Raw genomic sequence first — 19,449 nt, 5'->3', positions numbered from 1 at the left:
GTAGTGATCGGGCAGGTGGGGCCGGGGTATATTAAGTCCCGCCCCTTATGACCTATTCCACAGCCAGCCACCAGAAGCTCTGTTCACAAACTGCAGGCTAACCTTAGTAGCTAGCACTAGCTGGTATCTAGCTATGTCCGCAGTAACGTTATGCAGGCATATATGTGTAGTGTTACCATTCTCTTAATATCTGCTCAATATGTGCGTTCATCATGCCTAGTTTATTAACCCTTTAAGTGTTCGGTCTGGTAAGTTGATGTACCACAAAAAATATCCGCTGAAATATACAAGTTTCTTTCGGCATGCAAAGTCTTTAAGAAACGTCTTTATGGGCCAGAGGGGTGTAGTTCCACCGTTGGCCGCTAAGCCCATGGTTGCTTTAAGAAATGGCGCCGTTCCTGGGGGCCTGGACGGGACGGGATTGTTCAAACAGGAAAAACCATAAAAGAAATCTTGCATGAGACTGATTGAGCAGAATTCAGTGACAGAGAGCAACCAGATTTACATATATTTATATAACAGAGCAGTGGATTAGCACTCCATTGTCTCTGCTGTGTGCATCTGACTGTGTGTGTGTGGTGTGTTGTGTGTGTGTGTGTGTGTGTGTGTGAGTGTGAGAGAGTGGCAGTGCTGAGTCGTGTCAAGGCCTTTCATCTAGCGGTGGATCGTTCATCTCCTCAGCAGTGACAGCAGATGTCAACCTCCATGTGAGTGATGGCTCTGAATCTGAACTAATCTCTCACACACGCACGCGCACACACGCGCACAGCACGCGCACACACGCACGCACGCACACACACACACACACACACACACACACACACACACACACACACACCTGTCGTTTCTGTATTTTTGTAGATTTCTTGAGATTTCAACTTTGCTTTTGCAGTTTTTTCCTTAAGGAAAACTGATCGAGCATCAGTTTCTACAAACATTTAAACAGCTTGAGGTTTACCTTTAGAATGAAAGCATCTTCTGTAACTGTGTGAGTGAGTTTTGAAGGCGTATGAGAGTTAGTGTAATAAAAGGTTACATTTTGAGAATAAAGTCACAATATTTAGATTTTTTCTTTAAAGTCATAATGGTTGAAATAAAAACTTGTGACCTAATAATTAGCATGAAGCTAAAGAGACACTTTATTTCTCTTGACAATCTTTGTCCACCTCAACTTTAGACTCCAAATTACATTAAAACAAACTTGGTTCCTTAGTCGGTCACAGTGTCTTTTTGCAGTGGAGCAAAGCATTTAAATGGCCCTCCCAAGATCTCTCGCTCCATTAGTGTCTTTTGTGTCTATTTGCAGTTTTGGACTGGAGAAGGGGACTGGACAGATGGTTTTCATGGAGGACCTGGAGGGAGAAGCAGAGCGTGGCGTCCTCCCCCGTCCTCCCCCGTCCTGTAAGATAATCACTGCTCGTTTCTTTTTCTGACTTCTGTTCTTCAGCTTCCTTCTCAAATGAATGTCATCCATTCTCATTCTTTCCTTTCTAACACTGTCCATTCTTCTCCAAATCCTTTTCATATTTTCTTTCATTTTTGCTATTACCTCTTACCTCTTCTTTTTGATGTTCTCTTTTTTCACTTGTTCTTGTTCATGTTTGTGTCTTTTGTACCTCCCTTAGTTTCTTTTTCCTCATTTTATATTTTCTAATTTTTTTTCATTATTTATTCTCTTTTCTTTGCCCTTTCTGCGCCCCGGCTTTGTTGTCATCTTCCTGTCTAAGGAAGTCCTAAAATGTCTTTTTTATTCTACTTTCATTCTTTCTAGCGATTATGTACAAATATAAAAACTTTGTATCTCACAGTGTTTTTCCTCCTCACTAAGTCAAACTCAAAGTTTCATGACATTGAAAGGAAAAGAAAAAAAAATATTTGGGGAATATGCGTTTCCATTTCAGTTATTTCCATAATTAACACATTCAAATGAAAATAAAAATTCTGTCTCTGACTCATGCAGCTCTTCAGCAGTCTCAAGGTAGACTCTTCACAACGTCTCCCTCTCTTAGTTTCAAAGAATATGTGATTTTGAATTTAGATATATTCTCCCTTCATTAGAGAGATACACATCCCTCTCTGCCTTGCTTTACTCCTCTACTTATCTCTTCTTTCTCTCCATCTTTCCTTTTACAATGTAAAGCCTGGAAAGAAACAGACCCAAAGTAAATAAAAAGGAGGGAGAGAAACGGGGCGGCAGCTAGATGGAAAAAGAAAGAGGGAAGTGACAACAAGGATGAGAAAGACAATAATGAAGAAATAAGAAATATGGAAAGATAAATAAATTAAATAAAATACCGCCCCTCACAGAGGTGCTGATTGGTAGACCCTCCTCCGCAGCGCTGTGGAGGAAAGTCTGGCAATGCGAGACTAGAAAGAGACTAAATTGATAGGATGTAGATTGTAATAGTGTGGAAACCAAAAAAGTGACAGCCGACAGACAGAAAAAGAGGAAAGGAGGGGAAATAATCAATTAAGCGTTTTTCCCACTCACCTGTGTTGTAGTGCTTGGTGCAGTAACGCAGGTCCTTCTCCTCTTTGAGTAAGAACTGAGGTAGCGTGAGGCCGTCAGCCACCTGCACGGCTCCCTTCTCATCCCACTCGAATATGAGGTCGTTCATGGTGTAGCCGACTGGAGGAGAGAGAGGGAGGTTAGATTGTTTTTCCATTACTAGGCTTGTTTTCAGAGAGGATCCAAGATCCATCAGCGTTGGTCGCGTGCTGGTTAGAGTCGTGTCCGACTTGCTCTGACGTCATGCACGCGCGGACAACAATGACCTCATGAGATCAAGCCGGCCGCTGGTTTGAGATGCAGGCGACGCAGCGGCTCTCCACCGAATGCAAGACGCAGGGCATGATGGGAAAGAGCTGGCTCTCAGCTGATCTAACAGCTGATTGGTTCAGAATCGACTCAACAAAATTATGTTTTCTATAAATTTTTGCAATGTTTTTGAATTGGTGCGATTTTAAGTGTGATTTGTCTGATTTCAAGGCCTTTTCTGTGTGTAGCTGATGGTAACGTGTAGTAGTCAGAGAGAATAAATATGATGAGGTTGCAGATTCTCGACAGTCTGTTGTTTATTAACGTCAGCAACAGATAATAAGAAGAGCATTTTAACAGCTACTCTGTCATAATAAAAACAACTGCCAACACTTATTCTAAATGTTAGGAATGTCCCTGAGTCAAACACTGACATTATGAAGCGGTCGCGTCCTCTTGATACTTAACATCAAACCTAACACCAGATATCAGTATGGTACCAGTGAGCATTGTAGTGTACTTTCTTTCCTTGATGACCGCTGACCCGCTGTAGAAGTACAGAGCTCTCTAGACATCAGCGCTCATGTCTATTCAAAACTGAAAAGGCCACAGAGAAATCTATATCATATCTCTTAACCATCTTTTCGGTTCTGCCTATCCTTAGTTTTTTTTTTTTTTTTTTTTTAAACAAACACTGTCTCTACCCTGTTAAGCGACTTTGAGCTCGGGAAAAGCGCTATACAAATTCAATTTATTATTATTATTATTATTAACCTACCAGCTGTTCAGTGACCCAGTGTGTGTGTGTGTGTGTGTGTGTGGGCTGTGTGTCTGTGTATTACTCACAGCTCTCCAGCTGCATGATGCAGGTCTGGACGTCCATAGGGAAGTTCTTCAGATCCATGGGACAGGCCAGGATCAGTGTTATTCTGCAAACACACACACACACACACACACACACACACACACACACACACACACACCACACACACACACACACACACAAAACATCACTTAGTACTAAGAGGATTATCTAGAGATGTATCAGTGTAACCCAACCAGCCAGCGCCAGGCCACGGCACCAAGCAGTGACACATCAGGATGGGTTTGAAATCGATAAAACAAATGATATATTGTTTTTCTTTTGTTAATACATACATCAATGTATTGACACTCCTGTTATCCAAACTGACTTGTAATAAGTGCAACAATAACAGCTTAAATTAACGAATTACTGGCATTACTAGCACACAAAAAAACTCTACAGATAAATGATTCATCATTGTGATGTGAGCCTAATTAAACAAGAGAAATTTGTCCCCATAAAATGGGAAACTTGAGTTTTTACCTTGTCCTAACTTTTTGGAACATGTCTATTCAACTTTGGGTTTAGCACTCTTCCGAGAATCTCCATTTTTGAAGCACAACCTTCCTTCCTTTTTTTTAAACTCAAAAGTTAAACGTCCCAGGGTTGAGGGGTGAAAGTTAAACTTAATAAATGAACACACAACAGAGTCAAAAGTATATTTTAACGGGTAGATACGTATATACACACACATTTATAGTTGTTTTCATGAAAGCATGATTCAATTAAAACAGATTTGAGTGGCACAGAAACAATCAGTCAATAATTAATTGGTCAACAACATTTTTTTTTAAATGTATAGTTTTTTAAGTAATTTATGTGTGAGGGTATGAAACGACCTAAAACAATTATTGTGTGTTTATCAAAGCCCGATGTACGTTCTTCCTCTCCGTCCTAGAGTTTTATTGTTGTTAACAACTAGGGCTGGCAATCGATTCAAATATTTCATCGTGATTAATCGCATGAGTGTCCGAGAGAACTTGCGATTAATCGCAAATTAATCACATTTTTCATCTGTTCTAAATGTTCTTTAAAGGGGATATTTTTCAAGATTTATGTATTGTATGTTGAGAGGTATTTGAGACTCGACGTACTCCGTAGATAACTCAGTTCTCATCGCCATTACATTAAAATAACTCTAATCTTGAGGAGAGAACCCTCTGGAAGGGCTTTGAAACTCAACTTGCCAAAAGCCCATTTCTTTATCCATCCCTGCTCAAGGAGTATGGAACTTGTTTTCAAATTGAAATCGCAATTTGAAAGAAAGCGATTAGCTAATCGTGAAGGCGATATTTTGAATGTGCAATATTTTGTTGAATGTTTGGTGTAACATTTGGTTTAACATTTAACAGGGGGGTGGCCTTGACCAACTGCCACTTGGCTCAGGTTTGGGGGAACTCATATTGATGTTAAAAAAACGTATAAGTGAAAGTTTGCCGGTCGCATCCTCAATGTAATCATGAAATCCAAAAGATATTTGATAGATATTGGTGGCAGCCCGAAATGGCGATGGATTTTCCAGAGAATCAGAAAGAGGAGAGAAAACATGAACAGGAATGTGACATTAGAGGTCACAGTGTCACTGTAGACCACCGCACGTCTTCTTCTCTGCTGGAGGACTAACAGGGATAAAACCTGTCTCCGAGCAGGCGTGCAGTAACATGGGAATGAATCTTGTTTCATGCAAGGCTGACCCGTAAAACTCTGAAAATTAAAATGTTTGCGACAGACGGTGTTGGACGGTGTTGGGTCAGACATTAGGTTCCCGAGTCTCAGGCGTCAGGATTAATTGCTGTTGTGATATGGAGGGAATTTACCCCTGTAAAAGTCAACCCAGAAATGTATGGGAAAACTATTTTATGACTGGTATAACGCATTACTAAAATTAAAGACTTTCATTTTAAAATAAGATATCTCACATTGTCAGATATTATTACTGCTCCACTATGCCCAACAGAACTCAATATTTTATACTTTATTAATTATATTTTATGCCTTTATTTGAAGTTAGCCATTGAATCATCTTGGTTTTCAAAAATAAATTGAACAAATTATAGATGCTACCAATGATTTCTTTTAATATCAATCAATCTATTTTTTTTTTCAATCATTCAATTCAGTGTGTAGTAAATTCAAAAATAATTAAAAATAACAGCAAGGCTGATCTAGCACTGCTAATTTGTGAACTTTGTAAATGAAAAGTTTCCTTTTGGTAAGGATACTAGCCAGTCAAAGGGAGAGTTGGGTCCTGACATAACCTAGGTAAGGACTACTAGGGCCCGTCAGAAGGGAGTATGAGGGTCCTGACAGTACCTGGGAAAGGGAAAATACTGGGGCCATAAAGGGGCGATTTAGGGGGGGTCCTGACGTCCCTAGGTGGGGACTACAAGCCAGTCAAAAGCAGGGGGGGTTTGAGGGTCCCTAAAAAAAAAAAAAAACCCCGGTCCCCCTAAGGGTAAGGAAAATACCATTTCAAAAGGGGCAGAGATGGGGGGCCCTGCCCAAAATAGGAAAGGACTACTACCAGTCAAAAAGGAGAGTATGGGGGCCCTGACAGAAACCTGGGAAGGGTTTTTACTGCCAGTCAAAGGGGAGTTTTAGGGCCTGACAGAAACCAGGTAAGAAATACCCCCCAGTCAAACAAGTAGGGGGCCCCGGGAAGGGACCTAGGAAAGGACAAATAGCCAGTCAAAAGCGAGAGTATGGGGGCCCTGAAAGTACCTAGGAAGGATATTTACCCAGTCAAAGCAGAGTATAAAGGGCGGCCCCCGCTAGCGCTAGGCGGAGCATTTATAAGTGTGTTCCAAGTAAACACATTCGTCAGAAGTAATTTCGGGACCAACCCAAGTTTTGGAGCATTTGGGTGAAACAGTGTTTTCTGTTGGAGATGGTAAAATCCTTTTGGGGGGGGGACTTTGGGCTTTTTCACTTTGTAAACCTATAATGTGCACAGAAAAATAACAATAAAGGAAAGGAAAAAAAGCATAACATGAGCACTTTAAGACTATGTCTTCCCTAAAAAAAGTGCCAAAAATGTAATATCTGCTCGGATCCAACACTGCGATTGGTATATCCCTACAAGAGTGTTCATTTCCAGAAGACAGAAAGCCCGACTCCAGCTCCGGTTCCATTTGTGCAGAGTTGGAGCTGTCAGCAGCTCGTCACGGCGTGTTCTGCTCTAACAGGACACCCGCTGCTACTACACACGTCCAGTTGGCCTGATGTACAAAATAAACGTTGCCGCGTCTGCACATTGTTAGTTAGTCCGTGACAGGATGCTGAATATGTATTACACACATGATGTAGCCTCCACAGATGTCCCACTTTCTGAGGAAGAAGACTTCCTGTCTGCTGCATCGTGACACCTAAATGCTTTATTTTCCTGGGGCTTTAGACGGAGTCGAGCCTCCAGGCCTCCAGGTGATTTTGTGCTTTTGTTCCACTGCAAGAAGTATTGCATGGGAAATCGCACATTACTACTAATGCAGGACAGATGCTGAATTTGATGACATCAACAATCACTGCCATTAACAATAGAAACTGATTTGTTATTTTCTGAATAGGGACAAAAGAAAAATTATGAAGACATTCATTTCAATGGACCTACAAACAAGTAACATATTCAGATATTTTAAGAAATCTGCTAGTGTCCAATAAACTAAACAACTGCTGTAATGATTTTTGTTTGGGCGATTACTTCAATTTGGGGGCTACTACTGTATAGGAGAACAGTTCCCATGATGCTTTCATACGTATATAAAAGCGACTTTGGGTCTTTGAAAAGCGCTATACAAATTCAATTAATTATGATTATTATTATTATATGCAAGCAGGAAGTATAATGTTTGTGTTAGTGACTTAGCTGTGGGCAACAATTCCTTTATTTCCCACCAATCTGTTAAACTTCACAATGAACCAACTGATGATTGGGTTCCCATTTAACTACTGGGGAATAGTTAGGTGTCTATAAATTATAGAGATATACAGATATCTGTTAAGTGTGCTGGGATAACATCTGTTATGATATGACATTATAAATAAAATGGAACTGAAATTGAATTGAACTGATGGTGATGGTTTTACCAATGGCATCCTCAAGGTTTCCTGTTGTCATGTATTAGGTTTCTTTGGTTAGTGGTCTGTAAGCCTACGTCTGGGTGTTTGTATGTTTCTATCTGGCTGCAAGACAAATTTCCCCTGAGGGATAAACATTTTGGGAAAGGAATCAATGCTGACCGATGGAAACATGAAGCAAGCCGTTTAAAGTCACACGTTCCCTCTCCTCCACTGCGGCTCTTTAACAACATTCTGCTACTTGTGTTTGCGCTCCTTACAGGCAGGAGTCATAACTAGTGTTGGGCATCGTTTGGATTTTAACAATTCTGATGCCAATTCCGATTCTTGCTCTCGATTCTGGTTCTCGTTGATTCTCGATTCTGATTCTTTGAGAGGTGGAGTTGAAACGGGTCACATGCCTGTTTTCACAAATAAGAGGAAAGTTTTACTTTGATTCAATGGTGGTTTGCAGAGTTACCGTGCGTTTTCAATGTAAAATAAAACCCCACCAGAGCTCTGCTTACTGCGCTCCATGGCTGCAACACAACAAGCGTCTGGCCGCTTCGGAAACCAAAACTTATATTAAATTAGGAAGCGATGATCAGATTTTAAACCAAATCCTCTAAACAATTCCAAATGATTCCAATAAAGAAACAACTCCACTGGAATCGTAATTTTTGAAGCGATTGCAAGTAGAAATCGGTTCTCGATGCCCAACCCTAGTCATAATTCACTTAGAGTCAAAAGAGATTACCAGAAGAAAATGACAAATGTTGTTGTTCTGGTGAAGACAGTCTCAGATTTAATCATCCTACAATAAAGTGTCATGGATTTCTTGAATTTCCATTTTTTCTGTATTTCCTTGTTATTTTAGAGGAAAGTAACATTTGATCAAAATACATGATACATTTTGGCATGCATCATAGATTTGCCTTTTTGATAAAGCACCCCACGAGCACAAATGGGACCAATTATCAGCTCAGAGGAAGCAATGCATTTTCTTTTGAAGTACAGCGAGGTATGTGACTACATACAAATGTTGCCATCCAATCTCTAAATGTACAGACGGCCGTTTACTTCATGTCCTTGGGCCCTGTGTTAAGGTCCAGGAATTTTGGACCGGGATACATGATAACCTATGTCGGATTGCTGGGACCCAGGTTCCATTCATTCTGAAATTCCTGGTTCTGGGAGATGGGTCAAACCTAAACGGGACATATAAGCGCATAAGAAGCTGGGTCTAGACTCGTTTAATGATCAGAAGACAGATTATTTTAAAAGGATGGAAGTTTGAAGGGGGGCTGTCAATCCAGGAGTGGGCTTGTGCGATGGCTAGGGAGGGGGCGTTGGAAAAAAAATGTCATATAAATGTTTTGCCAGATTGGATGTCTGTACTAAAAAATGGGGAAAGTACCTGAGCTTTCTGAAGGGCTCCTAAGACGCTATGTTCTGGGGAGAGACGTGTATGACGGGCTTATGGAGTTGTCATTTATACATTATGTTCATTTGGTTTATTGTCCATTTTGGTATAATTTTTGTTGTATGGTCTTGAATATTGTAGTTACCGTGTCATCTTTTCTTGATTTCTGTCTGGGTGGGTGGTGATGATGATGATGAAACCAACATAATTGTTTATCACAAAATAAAAAGTTCACTTTCATCTTGCAGCAGACGTGTCCATCGGTCCTAACTTCGTCTCGCCCTGCTCCATCGTTGAGCGATAAACATCAAAAAACAGAGTAAACAACATTTACAAGACCCACTTTCTCCTTCTTCCCCTCGGGAGGGTTTAATATTCCGAGCCGCCTCGTCGCCTCCGAGATCAAACTGATCAACGGAGGGTTCATTCTGTTGTTGTCAAGTTAACAAATGAAAGCGGCAGAGGCGAAGCGCACACAGTTCATCCCTTTTCTGACGATATTTCTAAAGGCCCAATCTAACGCCTCCTCCTGCTGGACACAGAGGTGAAAACTGCGGTTGATAACGGATTAGACTCGCTGCGGGAATACTAACAGGCTCAGTAGATTACCATGGCTGCTGTGTCTCTTTCTCATTCGCCCCTCAGCAGAGGCAATAAAAGCAGAGAGGAGGAGGAGGAGGAGGAGGCACCGGCAGGCTAAAAGGTTTGTCGGCTGAAGGCGGCTATAACTCTGAGAGCCTTGACTAGGATGTCTTGGAGATACAAAAAATGGAAGAAATAGAGCTCTGGAGGAAATAAAAACCTCCAACTTTGACACAATAAGAGCACTCTAAAGCAGAAGATGAAGGTCTTTGGAATGCACTAAACAGGAAGTCAGAGCAGTCCCTTTCTGTCTTCCATCATAGTTTCACAACTGATAGATTCAATATAACCTCCACACTTATAACCTTCTGCTGTGACACAAAACTTTGTTTCTATTACGGTTATATCTCTTTTAAAATGACCATTGAACTGTTATACTCTGCCAGTATCAAGGCACTGTGCCTTTTACAGCTGCTAAATAAGTGAATTATATTGTTGTACTTGAATGAATTAGTCTGGATATGAGCAGGGGACTTTTGTATGTATCAATGCTGCTGTAATCACTTTGATAAACAGTATGGGGACGATATGCTTTTTGTCCCGATTTGATTCTTTCATGATACACGGGAGTCAATTCGATTTGTATTGTGATTTTCATTTATTGCGATTCTAGGAGTATTGTCATTTGATTAATGAATAATAGATAGATTTTAAACATATTCCAATATTCTGCGATATATTGCAATTTATAACCCTTTTTACAACTTCTATTATCTAAAAAGACACATTTCTCTATTTGTTCATATCACTTCACTTTTATTGCTGCAAAATGGACAAACTGACCAACACATATATAATAAAAGATCGATACTTGGCGCCTGTGTATCGATACAGTATTGCCACGAAAAATATTGCGATACTATGCTGTATCAATTTTACCCCCACCCCTAATGAATATCGCGATTTTCTAACAAAAACAATAGTTGTATAATACACTTCTAGAGACCATATATCATGAGACTTTTCTGAAAACTAATTGTTTTCTAAAAAGCATTTTCTGCTTTGCTGGAAACTGATGGTGTTGAGCATCAGTGTATGAACAGAACATATTAAGGTGAATCATTGGTCCAATAAATAAATACTAAGTATTGATTCTAGGGAAAGTAATCAATTTTAAAAACTTGTTGGGAAAACAACAACATACAATACATAACATTTTCAATTTCTTTCCCCCGCCCCAAACAACCAGGCCCTTTTTCCCCCACATTTGGGATGTAAAGCCTCACACGTCCTGCACTCACCGTATGCTGTACAGCACGTTGCCGTTTTTAGAAATGCGGAGCAGCTTGTTGTCAGTGGTGACCTCGTGGAAGTTGGCCCCCTTCTCGTTGGCGAAGAACAAGTCCGGTTTCCAAATGGAGTCCAACATAGAGGGGTCCAGGTCCAGCGAATCGTCGGGGTACTCGCTGTAGGCCAGCCGAGGGTCGTTCCACTGCTGTCTCAAGAAGATGTTCACTCTGTAGTCCTGAGAGGAGACAGACAGCGGAGATGTTAGAGAGGGAGATGCAGTTGTTCTGAAGCTGTGGGTGGATGGATGGATGGATGGCAAGACAAAAATGAACACACATTCAGTGATATTGATTAGCAGCATTACAGAGAAGATTCATTTTCACACCCACAGGAGGGGGAAACAGACCAGAATGCAATGCACCAGCCACCCAATTACCTATTTATCTAGGCCTTTATTATAGAGTTCAGCTGGAGATGTGAAAGAAGATGGACATGGGGAATGACACGCAGCAAAGGCTGTGGGGCTGAGCCTTTGTATATGGGGCGTCCACTCTACCAGGTGAGCTATCCAGGCGTCACACAGTTCATCTTTAAGCTCATTTTGTACTATCACCATCATCACTGCTTCTCTCTCCGCGTACGACTACCACGGCTGCATCCTCTAGAGGGCCAAAGTCTCTCTGAAGCAGACGCGGCACGGCCGAGGGAAATTGATTTGGTAAATAAATTAAATTACAAACCTGCAAAAGTTATAAAGCAAAAATGCCAGAAACAAATTGAATAGAATGATGCAAAATGTGTCCGCAGGGAAATGTTCCCTTTAAAATAGAAAGGGGAAAAAAGGCTCATCAACGGTCATTGCACTGCTGACTCAAGATGCTGGAGCTCCATATTGAGGAATGGATGGACAGATGTACAGATGGAGTGATGGACAGGATTTTGCAGTTGGGTGAGGAGGTGGTAATGGGTCGTCTTTTTCTTCTTCATGCGAGATTTTACTGATCACAGTGAGTTGTGGCCTCGAGCCATATCTAAGATCTGTTTTCCCACCTGTGAGCCGGTGTGCAGCCTCAGATCCTCCTCAGCCTTTAAGACTTTTAACTTTGTTTTTTACTCTTTATTCGTATTTTGGTGCTTTTCCTTGGAGGCTTGTGTTTGCTGTGGTTTGGTTTTAAAGTACTTTTTTTCTTTTCAAAACACAACAGTAAAACCACACAAAAGAATGAAGTTGCCAGAAATAGAGGGACTCATAGACAGGCAGATGGATGTGTGGAGCGTTGGCCGGGTACAGAGCTGAAGGACATCGAGCTGCTGCTCTCTCTTTAGTCTTACACCGGGAGATGGAGAGATACAGTGATAGGATGACGTCAGAGGGATAGATGAACAGGAGATAGAAAGACTGTAGATCGTTTTTTCAAAGAAATTCACAAGTAGCAGAGCCTTCACAGACGAGATAATAAAAAGTGCTTGTGTTGGGTTTTAGGGTTGTTGTTGCAATAAGGAGAATGGATTTCTAAAGCACAAAGGATAAAGCCTTTTCCTCCGTGACGCAGAACATATCCAAATCTGTGTGTGGTCTTGGTTTGTTGTTGTTGGGCAACGTCATGTTTGTTCAGCGTTTCTGCAGGTTTCACCAAGTCAAATTTAAGACTTTAAAAGACGTTTTTAAGACCATTATAAAACAAAATGTAGCCCTAAATACATTTCTTATCAGCCTTCAAAGTGCAAGGCCTCCGTAGCATTAACTCCTCATGTAATGTACAGTATGTCCTGGACAAATAAGCCTGCAGTCAAATGTTTGACCTTTGAATCAGTTAAAGCTGCTGATCTGTGCCTTACTGATCGGAGTCTCTGTTTTAAAAGGTTTCATTGAGCTGGAATGTGAGCCAACTGGAGGTTAAATCCACCGTGTGGCTTTAAAACCTTCAGCCTCCACTGTTTAACTGAACGATCAATACTCTTACAGGTCTGACTGTGTGTGCATCCCTACGCTTCTACATTTGTGAGGACCAATTTGAGTTTTGGAATGTGAGAATGTTTTTTTAAAGGAGATCTAAGACCCGTAAACTGATGTTTTTACCTTGCTTTTATGATCTAACCTGTAGCACTTTGAGGTTTGTCTTAAATGTAAAGTGTATTACAAATAAAATGTATTACTATTATTATTATTATTATTATTATTATTGTTATTATGAACGCAAGCAGACCCGCGGGACTGCGCCCGCCCATGTCGCCATGCACTGTGCATGCTGTAATAGCTGTAATAACAGATATAGCTAATGGTTGTAATTCACCATGTGCTCAATTAATACATCCATGGTATTATCTTATAATACATCCGAGAGATGTATGTATGTTGTAAAGCCTGTAATGTGGATGTAACATCATTAGCTTTTTCCAAACTGCCGGGGCTATCGGCTAGTAGCTAACATCAGCAGGAGGTAGCCGATGAGTACTGTTGACAACTATGCGTCGCTCAATAATACGTCACAGACTCCGTTGCTCTGATTGGCTGTAGGTCTATCCAACTAAGTGCAGAGGCATTTTTTTCCCTGGTTCAGTTGAAACACACCCCATAATCACAGGCCCATGAAGCAGTATTAGACTCAGACTCTGACTAGAATCGGAGTGTGACATATACGTCTAGTGTTACCGTCCTTGTAAGGACTAAATAGACCATGTTTCAGGGACAAAATAACTCATAGCAGATATTAATGGGTCAGTGGGGCTGGCCTTCCCTGACAAAATGTATACAAATTCATTTTTAGGATTTTTTGTATATATATGGCAAAAGCAGAAAATGTGTGTTTTATTGCTGCAATTCAAAATGAATACAAATACTTAATTGTGTGTTTAGTGAGTAAGACACATTAACTAGAGAAGGCTTAATGAAACTAGATAATCTTGTCATTGTAACTTCCAACTTTGAAAGTTACTACTCTCAGAGCTGCAAGAGGTACCGCCAACACTGTTTGTTGAAGTGTGTCATTTTCAGGTGGGAGCAGTCCTTTTGTCTGGTCCTCCATCACCTCTTTTATTGGCTGTTTTGATGGTTAGAATTAGAGTAAGGTTAGTGTTGGAATTAAGAATCGATCCAGGTGGAAAATATTAACTGTTGCTCCCTCTGAGCTTTACTGCGTAACCTCCACCGCCCATTCTCCCTTCCCTGTTTCACAATCAGATATGGAGTGTCTTTATTCAGCGCGGGATGGCATTTAGCTCTCCCCTCCATCCCCCTAATTGTCAATTATTCTCAGAAATATGGAGCTTGGCCACTTCGACCAGGCTCAAACCATCATTAAGCTGCGTGGTGTAGCAGAAATGCTTCGCAGGGACAAGCCACGGCCATGCCAGCAGCCCCAGCGGGTGGCATTTAAAGGAGCAATCAGCCACAGTGCTGTGTGTGCGCGTGTGTGTGTAATACAGTCACATGGCCATCAGCCTCAGTGAGACCACGTTTATCACTTTTTATTAGACGGAATATCTCACATAAAACAAATGAGCTTGACCTTTCAAAAAGGAGTCGCCTTTTCTTCTGCTCGAGAATATGATAAATAACCTGAAATGGTGCAGAGATGAGGAGGCTCGGAGCGTCTGTCGATGGAGAGAGGGAGCGAGGGAATAGAGAAGAGAGGAACGAGCCCACGCCAGGGTCATCAGTCATGCACCCGCCTGCGGTTTGACACCAGTTATGAAAGGAGAGAAAGTTGAGAGGAAATGCCCTTTATACGGTGTCGCTAAAGACAAAAATAATTATGAATTCAATTAAAGTTGGACTTTTTCTTTCACGGCAGTGAGATTCTCACATATCACGAAAATCCATTTTGTCAGACTTCAAGTAATGCGTTTTGGTCAGAACATCAGCGGACCGCTGGCTCATTCAATCACCTGCAAGGTAGTTTTTTGATAGTGCCTGCCCCGTTTCCACTGACGGCTTTATAAACATGACTGTTAATGGGGCTGTGCAACTAATCAAAATTTGAATCGCTATTACGATTTTGGTTCCTAATGATAACCAAAAAACCCGATTATTTTGATCACATTTTGCAGGTAAACTCTTAACCTAAACTCTTGTCTGGTGTTTAAATGGGAAAAGTATGAAGGGGAATTTCATAGTTCTAGGTGTTTTCACTGTTGATGTGAACATTTCCACCGTTTTTTTTTTTTTTATTCAATAATTGCAACATCTTTGCAAAAGTCACTGAGTAATAGTGTTTAATTATCTTGATTCCAATATGACCAAAACCATCGCGATAATGATCTTGTTTCCCATAATCTAGAAACCCCATTTTATTAATACTCCGATTCAGTTCTCTCAAACTACTTAATTCATTTTCGATTAGCCTGTTAGACCATCACCTCCACAGACGCACACACACTGCTGTTTCACCTGTTACACACAAAGCGACTTTATTTTGACAGCTCTTGACAGCCAATCATGAAACAACAGATGGTTTCATGGGGAAAAACTGGTCATCTTGGGGATGTCATGCGCTCCATAAAGCTTCAGCTTCATGGGTCAGAGGCGCCTCGTGTCTGCAGATGGATGCACATTTAGTGCATTAAACTGAGAGAGGGATTGAGAGAGGCATTCTCCAATTCAAATGAGGGGGAAGAAATGTGTGGGTGCAAAATAGAGATTGCAGGGAATGATTAAGAATCAGGCGTAAATGGACGACTAATCTGATGTTTATTAAATTAAACTGGGGGTATATCAGAAAACCTGGAAAACCTGGAAACCCCCATTTCACCAATTTGGGTTGTTAATAGTAGTAATTGCAATGGAAAATCGATATGTCCTCCTACGGACAGGGGAATGTACTGCAGGATGTTATGTCACATACGCATGATAATATGCAGTTAAAAGCAAGCCTCGTATGACGCTTGTAGGCTCATACTCATGGATTAATATCCTGACATAAAGCCATTGGACTGTTAAGTGCCGCCACGCTGCTAAGAAACCATTAGCAGAGGAAATGCTGTACTTACACAATACCGCACTCATTTCAGCTTGTATTAAACTCAGGCAATACACCATGCATGAAAGACTGCAATCTCACTCCTCCTCCTCTTCTTATTCTTCTTCTTTTCCTTCCTTTAACAACAACAAATGCAAGAACTACAGAAAAACAGCAGCAGCCATATTCTAAGTCCACGCCTGTCATAACATCCGGCCGCCTCCCCGGATGCTGCTCAGGTAGGAAGGAGCGATAGGAGGTTACGGAGTCTCACACATTATGGCGGCACATCTGCTCTGCTCAGACAACACTGCACTGAGAGAGAAAAATGTGCTGTTTTTCACTGTGTGGCCTCGAAATAAGCCGTGCCACCACCAGCAGCAGCACCGTGGGATGTCAAATCAATTTACAGCAGCAAATGTCTCTCTGGATCTCGAGGTGATTTTGATGAATGAGACATTTGCCCGTTGAACTGAGCATTTTGTGGCTGTCTCGGAAAGAAAAGCAAAACTGAGAGGCATTAAGTGACTGTACATCAGAGGAAGACATTTTGCTGCAATTATACTTCCAAAATGAATGTGGCTTCCTGCTCTGAGACAGTATCTAGACCAGAGCTGTGAGACTGAAATAGTGCTAGATCAAGAGTACTGGCTGTGTACAGCTGCAGAGACACAGTGCAGATATAATAAAATCCAAAGACACTAATTGACATGCACATGGCAGAAATACTGTCCACTTTTTCTTTATTTTGTATAACTTTTACGACACAAAAAAAATGCTACTGCTAATATTGAGGGGTTCTGTCAGAAAACACTACACTTCTGCCCCTCCTCTTGGCTCTGCTTTCAGGGTTTAGTAAATCCAGTCCATGATGTTAACTTGGCCAATCACAGGCCATTTCAGAGTGAGGGTATTCCTATTGGCTGTTCTACAAATGCAGATGCACATTCATGTCCCTTTTGATGGTGAAAGCTTGATTCAGTGACGGAAATTCCGGCATTGGAAGGATAAAAGGAACCAAAAAGACTTCTCAAAAAGAGTCTAAAAGAAAGTCTGACAAAAAAACTTAATAAACACGTGTCACTATCGGCGAAGCCTATAGGAGATGGAGAGAAAACGTTAATCGTTTAGCCTTCAGCTAACCATAGTCAAAGGCTCACGGCTAATTCAAGCTCATGTTTCTGTAGTCTTTATCCTCGACGGTCTACTTCTGGGATTGCTCCGTTGCAGAGGGAAAGTTCACTCAGATTTCACTACTTTAGGCCGGATATCCGTTGCCTTGGGCTTTCTTTGAGTTTGACTAGCTAGACTATCTGTCCAATAATACTGTCCAGTTTCCTGTGGCTAGACCTTAAATCACAGTAAGTCATCTCAAAGGGCTTTACAAAGAAAAAAGAATGGTAGTTTTCATACAATGGCTGCAATATAACGTCATAAGATACAATGAATGACTAGCACTCATACAGGTAACTGTATGAAGAGAGGGGAGAGCTGCAGGAGGAGGACTGCATTTGACTACTCTAGTGGTTTTTCTACTTTTTCTAGAAAACTGCGTACCCCAGTTTAGGCTGTTTCTAGAATATATTATCTAAAAGCAACCTGGAATTTTACTGTTGCTCTTCCTTTGTGAGCGCTAACAACAGAGATATGCATTAAGAGAGAGAGAGTGGGATAAAGCTGGCAATCGTGCTTTAAGTAACACAGTGTAAAGCCTGGGATGGGAACGAATGAGCAGTGAGATAACTGTGTGTATGTTTGGGGGAGAGCGAGACAGCGAACATTACTACCTACACGGAGGACAAAAGGATTCCTTTTTTTATTAGGGGACGATAAAAGCAAGGCATGGCTAGCAGCTAAATATGTCTTCTCCTGCCACAATACAAGGCTAAATAAATAGAGAATTTTATATAGTATCATTTTTATTTTTCTATTATTTTTGTTTGTTTTAAAGTACCCTTTGAGGGACATGCACATCATTTTTTTCTGGTATCCTGTTTACTTGTATTATTATATCAGATGTATTTACTTTGTTGAGTCTATGTATGTTTGTTCATATGCTTTGGCAACACAGATGTATTTTTTTGTCATGCCAATAAAGCAACATGGAATTGAAAAATTGACAGAGAGTCAGACAGAGAGGAAAAGAGAGAGAGAGAGAGACAGAGAGGTTTCCATGTGTGAAGAATAGAGTCTGAGAGCTCTGTGGTGAGAAACAGAGGGGCATAAAATGTCACAAAAAGTAGAGAACAGTGTATGTCCTACGAGCTTGGGTTTATTAGGCTTTATATCTCATATCGCACATTTGGATTTGGTAAAGAGAAAGAAGACACAATAAAACACATTTATATTACTCATACCTAATGTCATTGTGGAGAAAATGGAAGAACTCTTACAGTAATTGAGTGTATAAGTACGTGAGTTGGGAGCTGAGAATGTCATTTTCACTATGACAGTGAGAACTATTTGATTGATATTGATAAGTCCAAGTTTTCTTAACCTCAAAATATCACTGAATTAGGATATTATAAGGCTGGTGTGAGTACACGACTGTTCTTAAAATAAGAGGGAATAATGGAGGGAGAAAACGAGTGGTAGAGTGGGATGAAGTGTGAGAGAAGGAGGTTGCGTGTCTGTCTGAGAGTGTGTGTGAGTGTGTGTGTGTGTGTGTGTGTGTGTGAGTGTGTGTGTGAGAGAGAGAGAGAGAGAGAAAGAGTGAAGTGAGCAAGTAAGCAAGCAAGGAGAGCGCTGAAACAGGAATAAAGCCGCGTACCGCCGGGACTTTAACACGCACTGCGCCATTCTGACGACTCCATCTATCACTGTGCTCTGGCCCCAGCAGCACCGTGTGTGTGTTTGTGTGTGTGTGTGTATGTATGTGTGTGTGTAGAGGGATATTGTAGTCTACGTTTAAAGCGAGGGCTACACTATACAACGAACCGGCCTCTGGAGCCACAGTATAAAATGGATTTTCTGGTTTAATAAAAAAAAAAAAAAAACCTTGATAAATCCAATTATTTCAGTTGTTTCTGCTTCTAATCCACCCTTTGAGAGATAAGGGCAATATCCCTGACTGTGGTCGTCAGTCTCAGCATCCAGAAGGATAACTTGATTGAGAGGCTGTGGGGGTCAGACGCTCTGATAACACCTGAAAAATCTAATTTTTTTCCACAGCAGTATATGATGGCTACATCAAACAACATCCTTTAAGAACAGTGGTAAGGACAGGGAAGAGTCCCGGAGAAAAATCGGGTAATCAGCAAAATAAATTGGAGAAACCTCAGAAAGACAAACTGAGGAAGAGTCTGTCATTGAGGCAATCTGTGCTGCTTTGGGCCTCGTCGCTCTGTGAAGGTTGATGGTTCAGTTTTATTAACACTAATGGATTTTCGGTGTAATGAGTGAGCGTAAATTTCCCCCCATTGCTCGCAAACAGGCATGACAGCAGCGCCGCCGCCGCGTTGTTATGCAAATGGCCGCGGCAGTGATGCGCTCTTTCAGATGAAGTGTTTGAAATGGGAGA

The 19,449-nt window shown here is 41.1% G+C and overlaps 1 protein-coding gene across 2 annotated transcripts in view; it reads right to left on the bottom strand.

Moving 5' to 3' along the window:
* The window catches only part of glra1 (glycine receptor, alpha 1), a 127,540-nt gene that overhangs the window by 35,569 nt on the left and 72,522 nt on the right, over positions 1-19,449 (bottom strand). For both annotated transcript variants that reach the window (XM_032527600.1, XM_032527601.1), the window contains 3 exons: positions 10,983-11,206; positions 3,605-3,687; positions 2,492-2,629 (listed from right to left, as the gene is read on the bottom strand). In XM_032527600.1, the coding sequence (XP_032383491.1) occupies positions 2,492-2,629; positions 3,605-3,687; positions 10,983-11,206 (445 nt within the window). The remainder of the gene's footprint in view (positions 1-2,491; positions 2,630-3,604; positions 3,688-10,982; positions 11,207-19,449) is intronic.

This window comes from Etheostoma spectabile, chromosome 10, assembly GCF_008692095.1.
Source record: "Etheostoma spectabile isolate EspeVRDwgs_2016 chromosome 10, UIUC_Espe_1.0, whole genome shotgun sequence".
NCBI classification, from domain to species: domain Eukaryota; kingdom Metazoa; phylum Chordata; class Actinopteri; order Perciformes; family Percidae; genus Etheostoma; species Etheostoma spectabile.
This window is presented reverse-complemented; position numbering and strand designations above follow the sequence as displayed.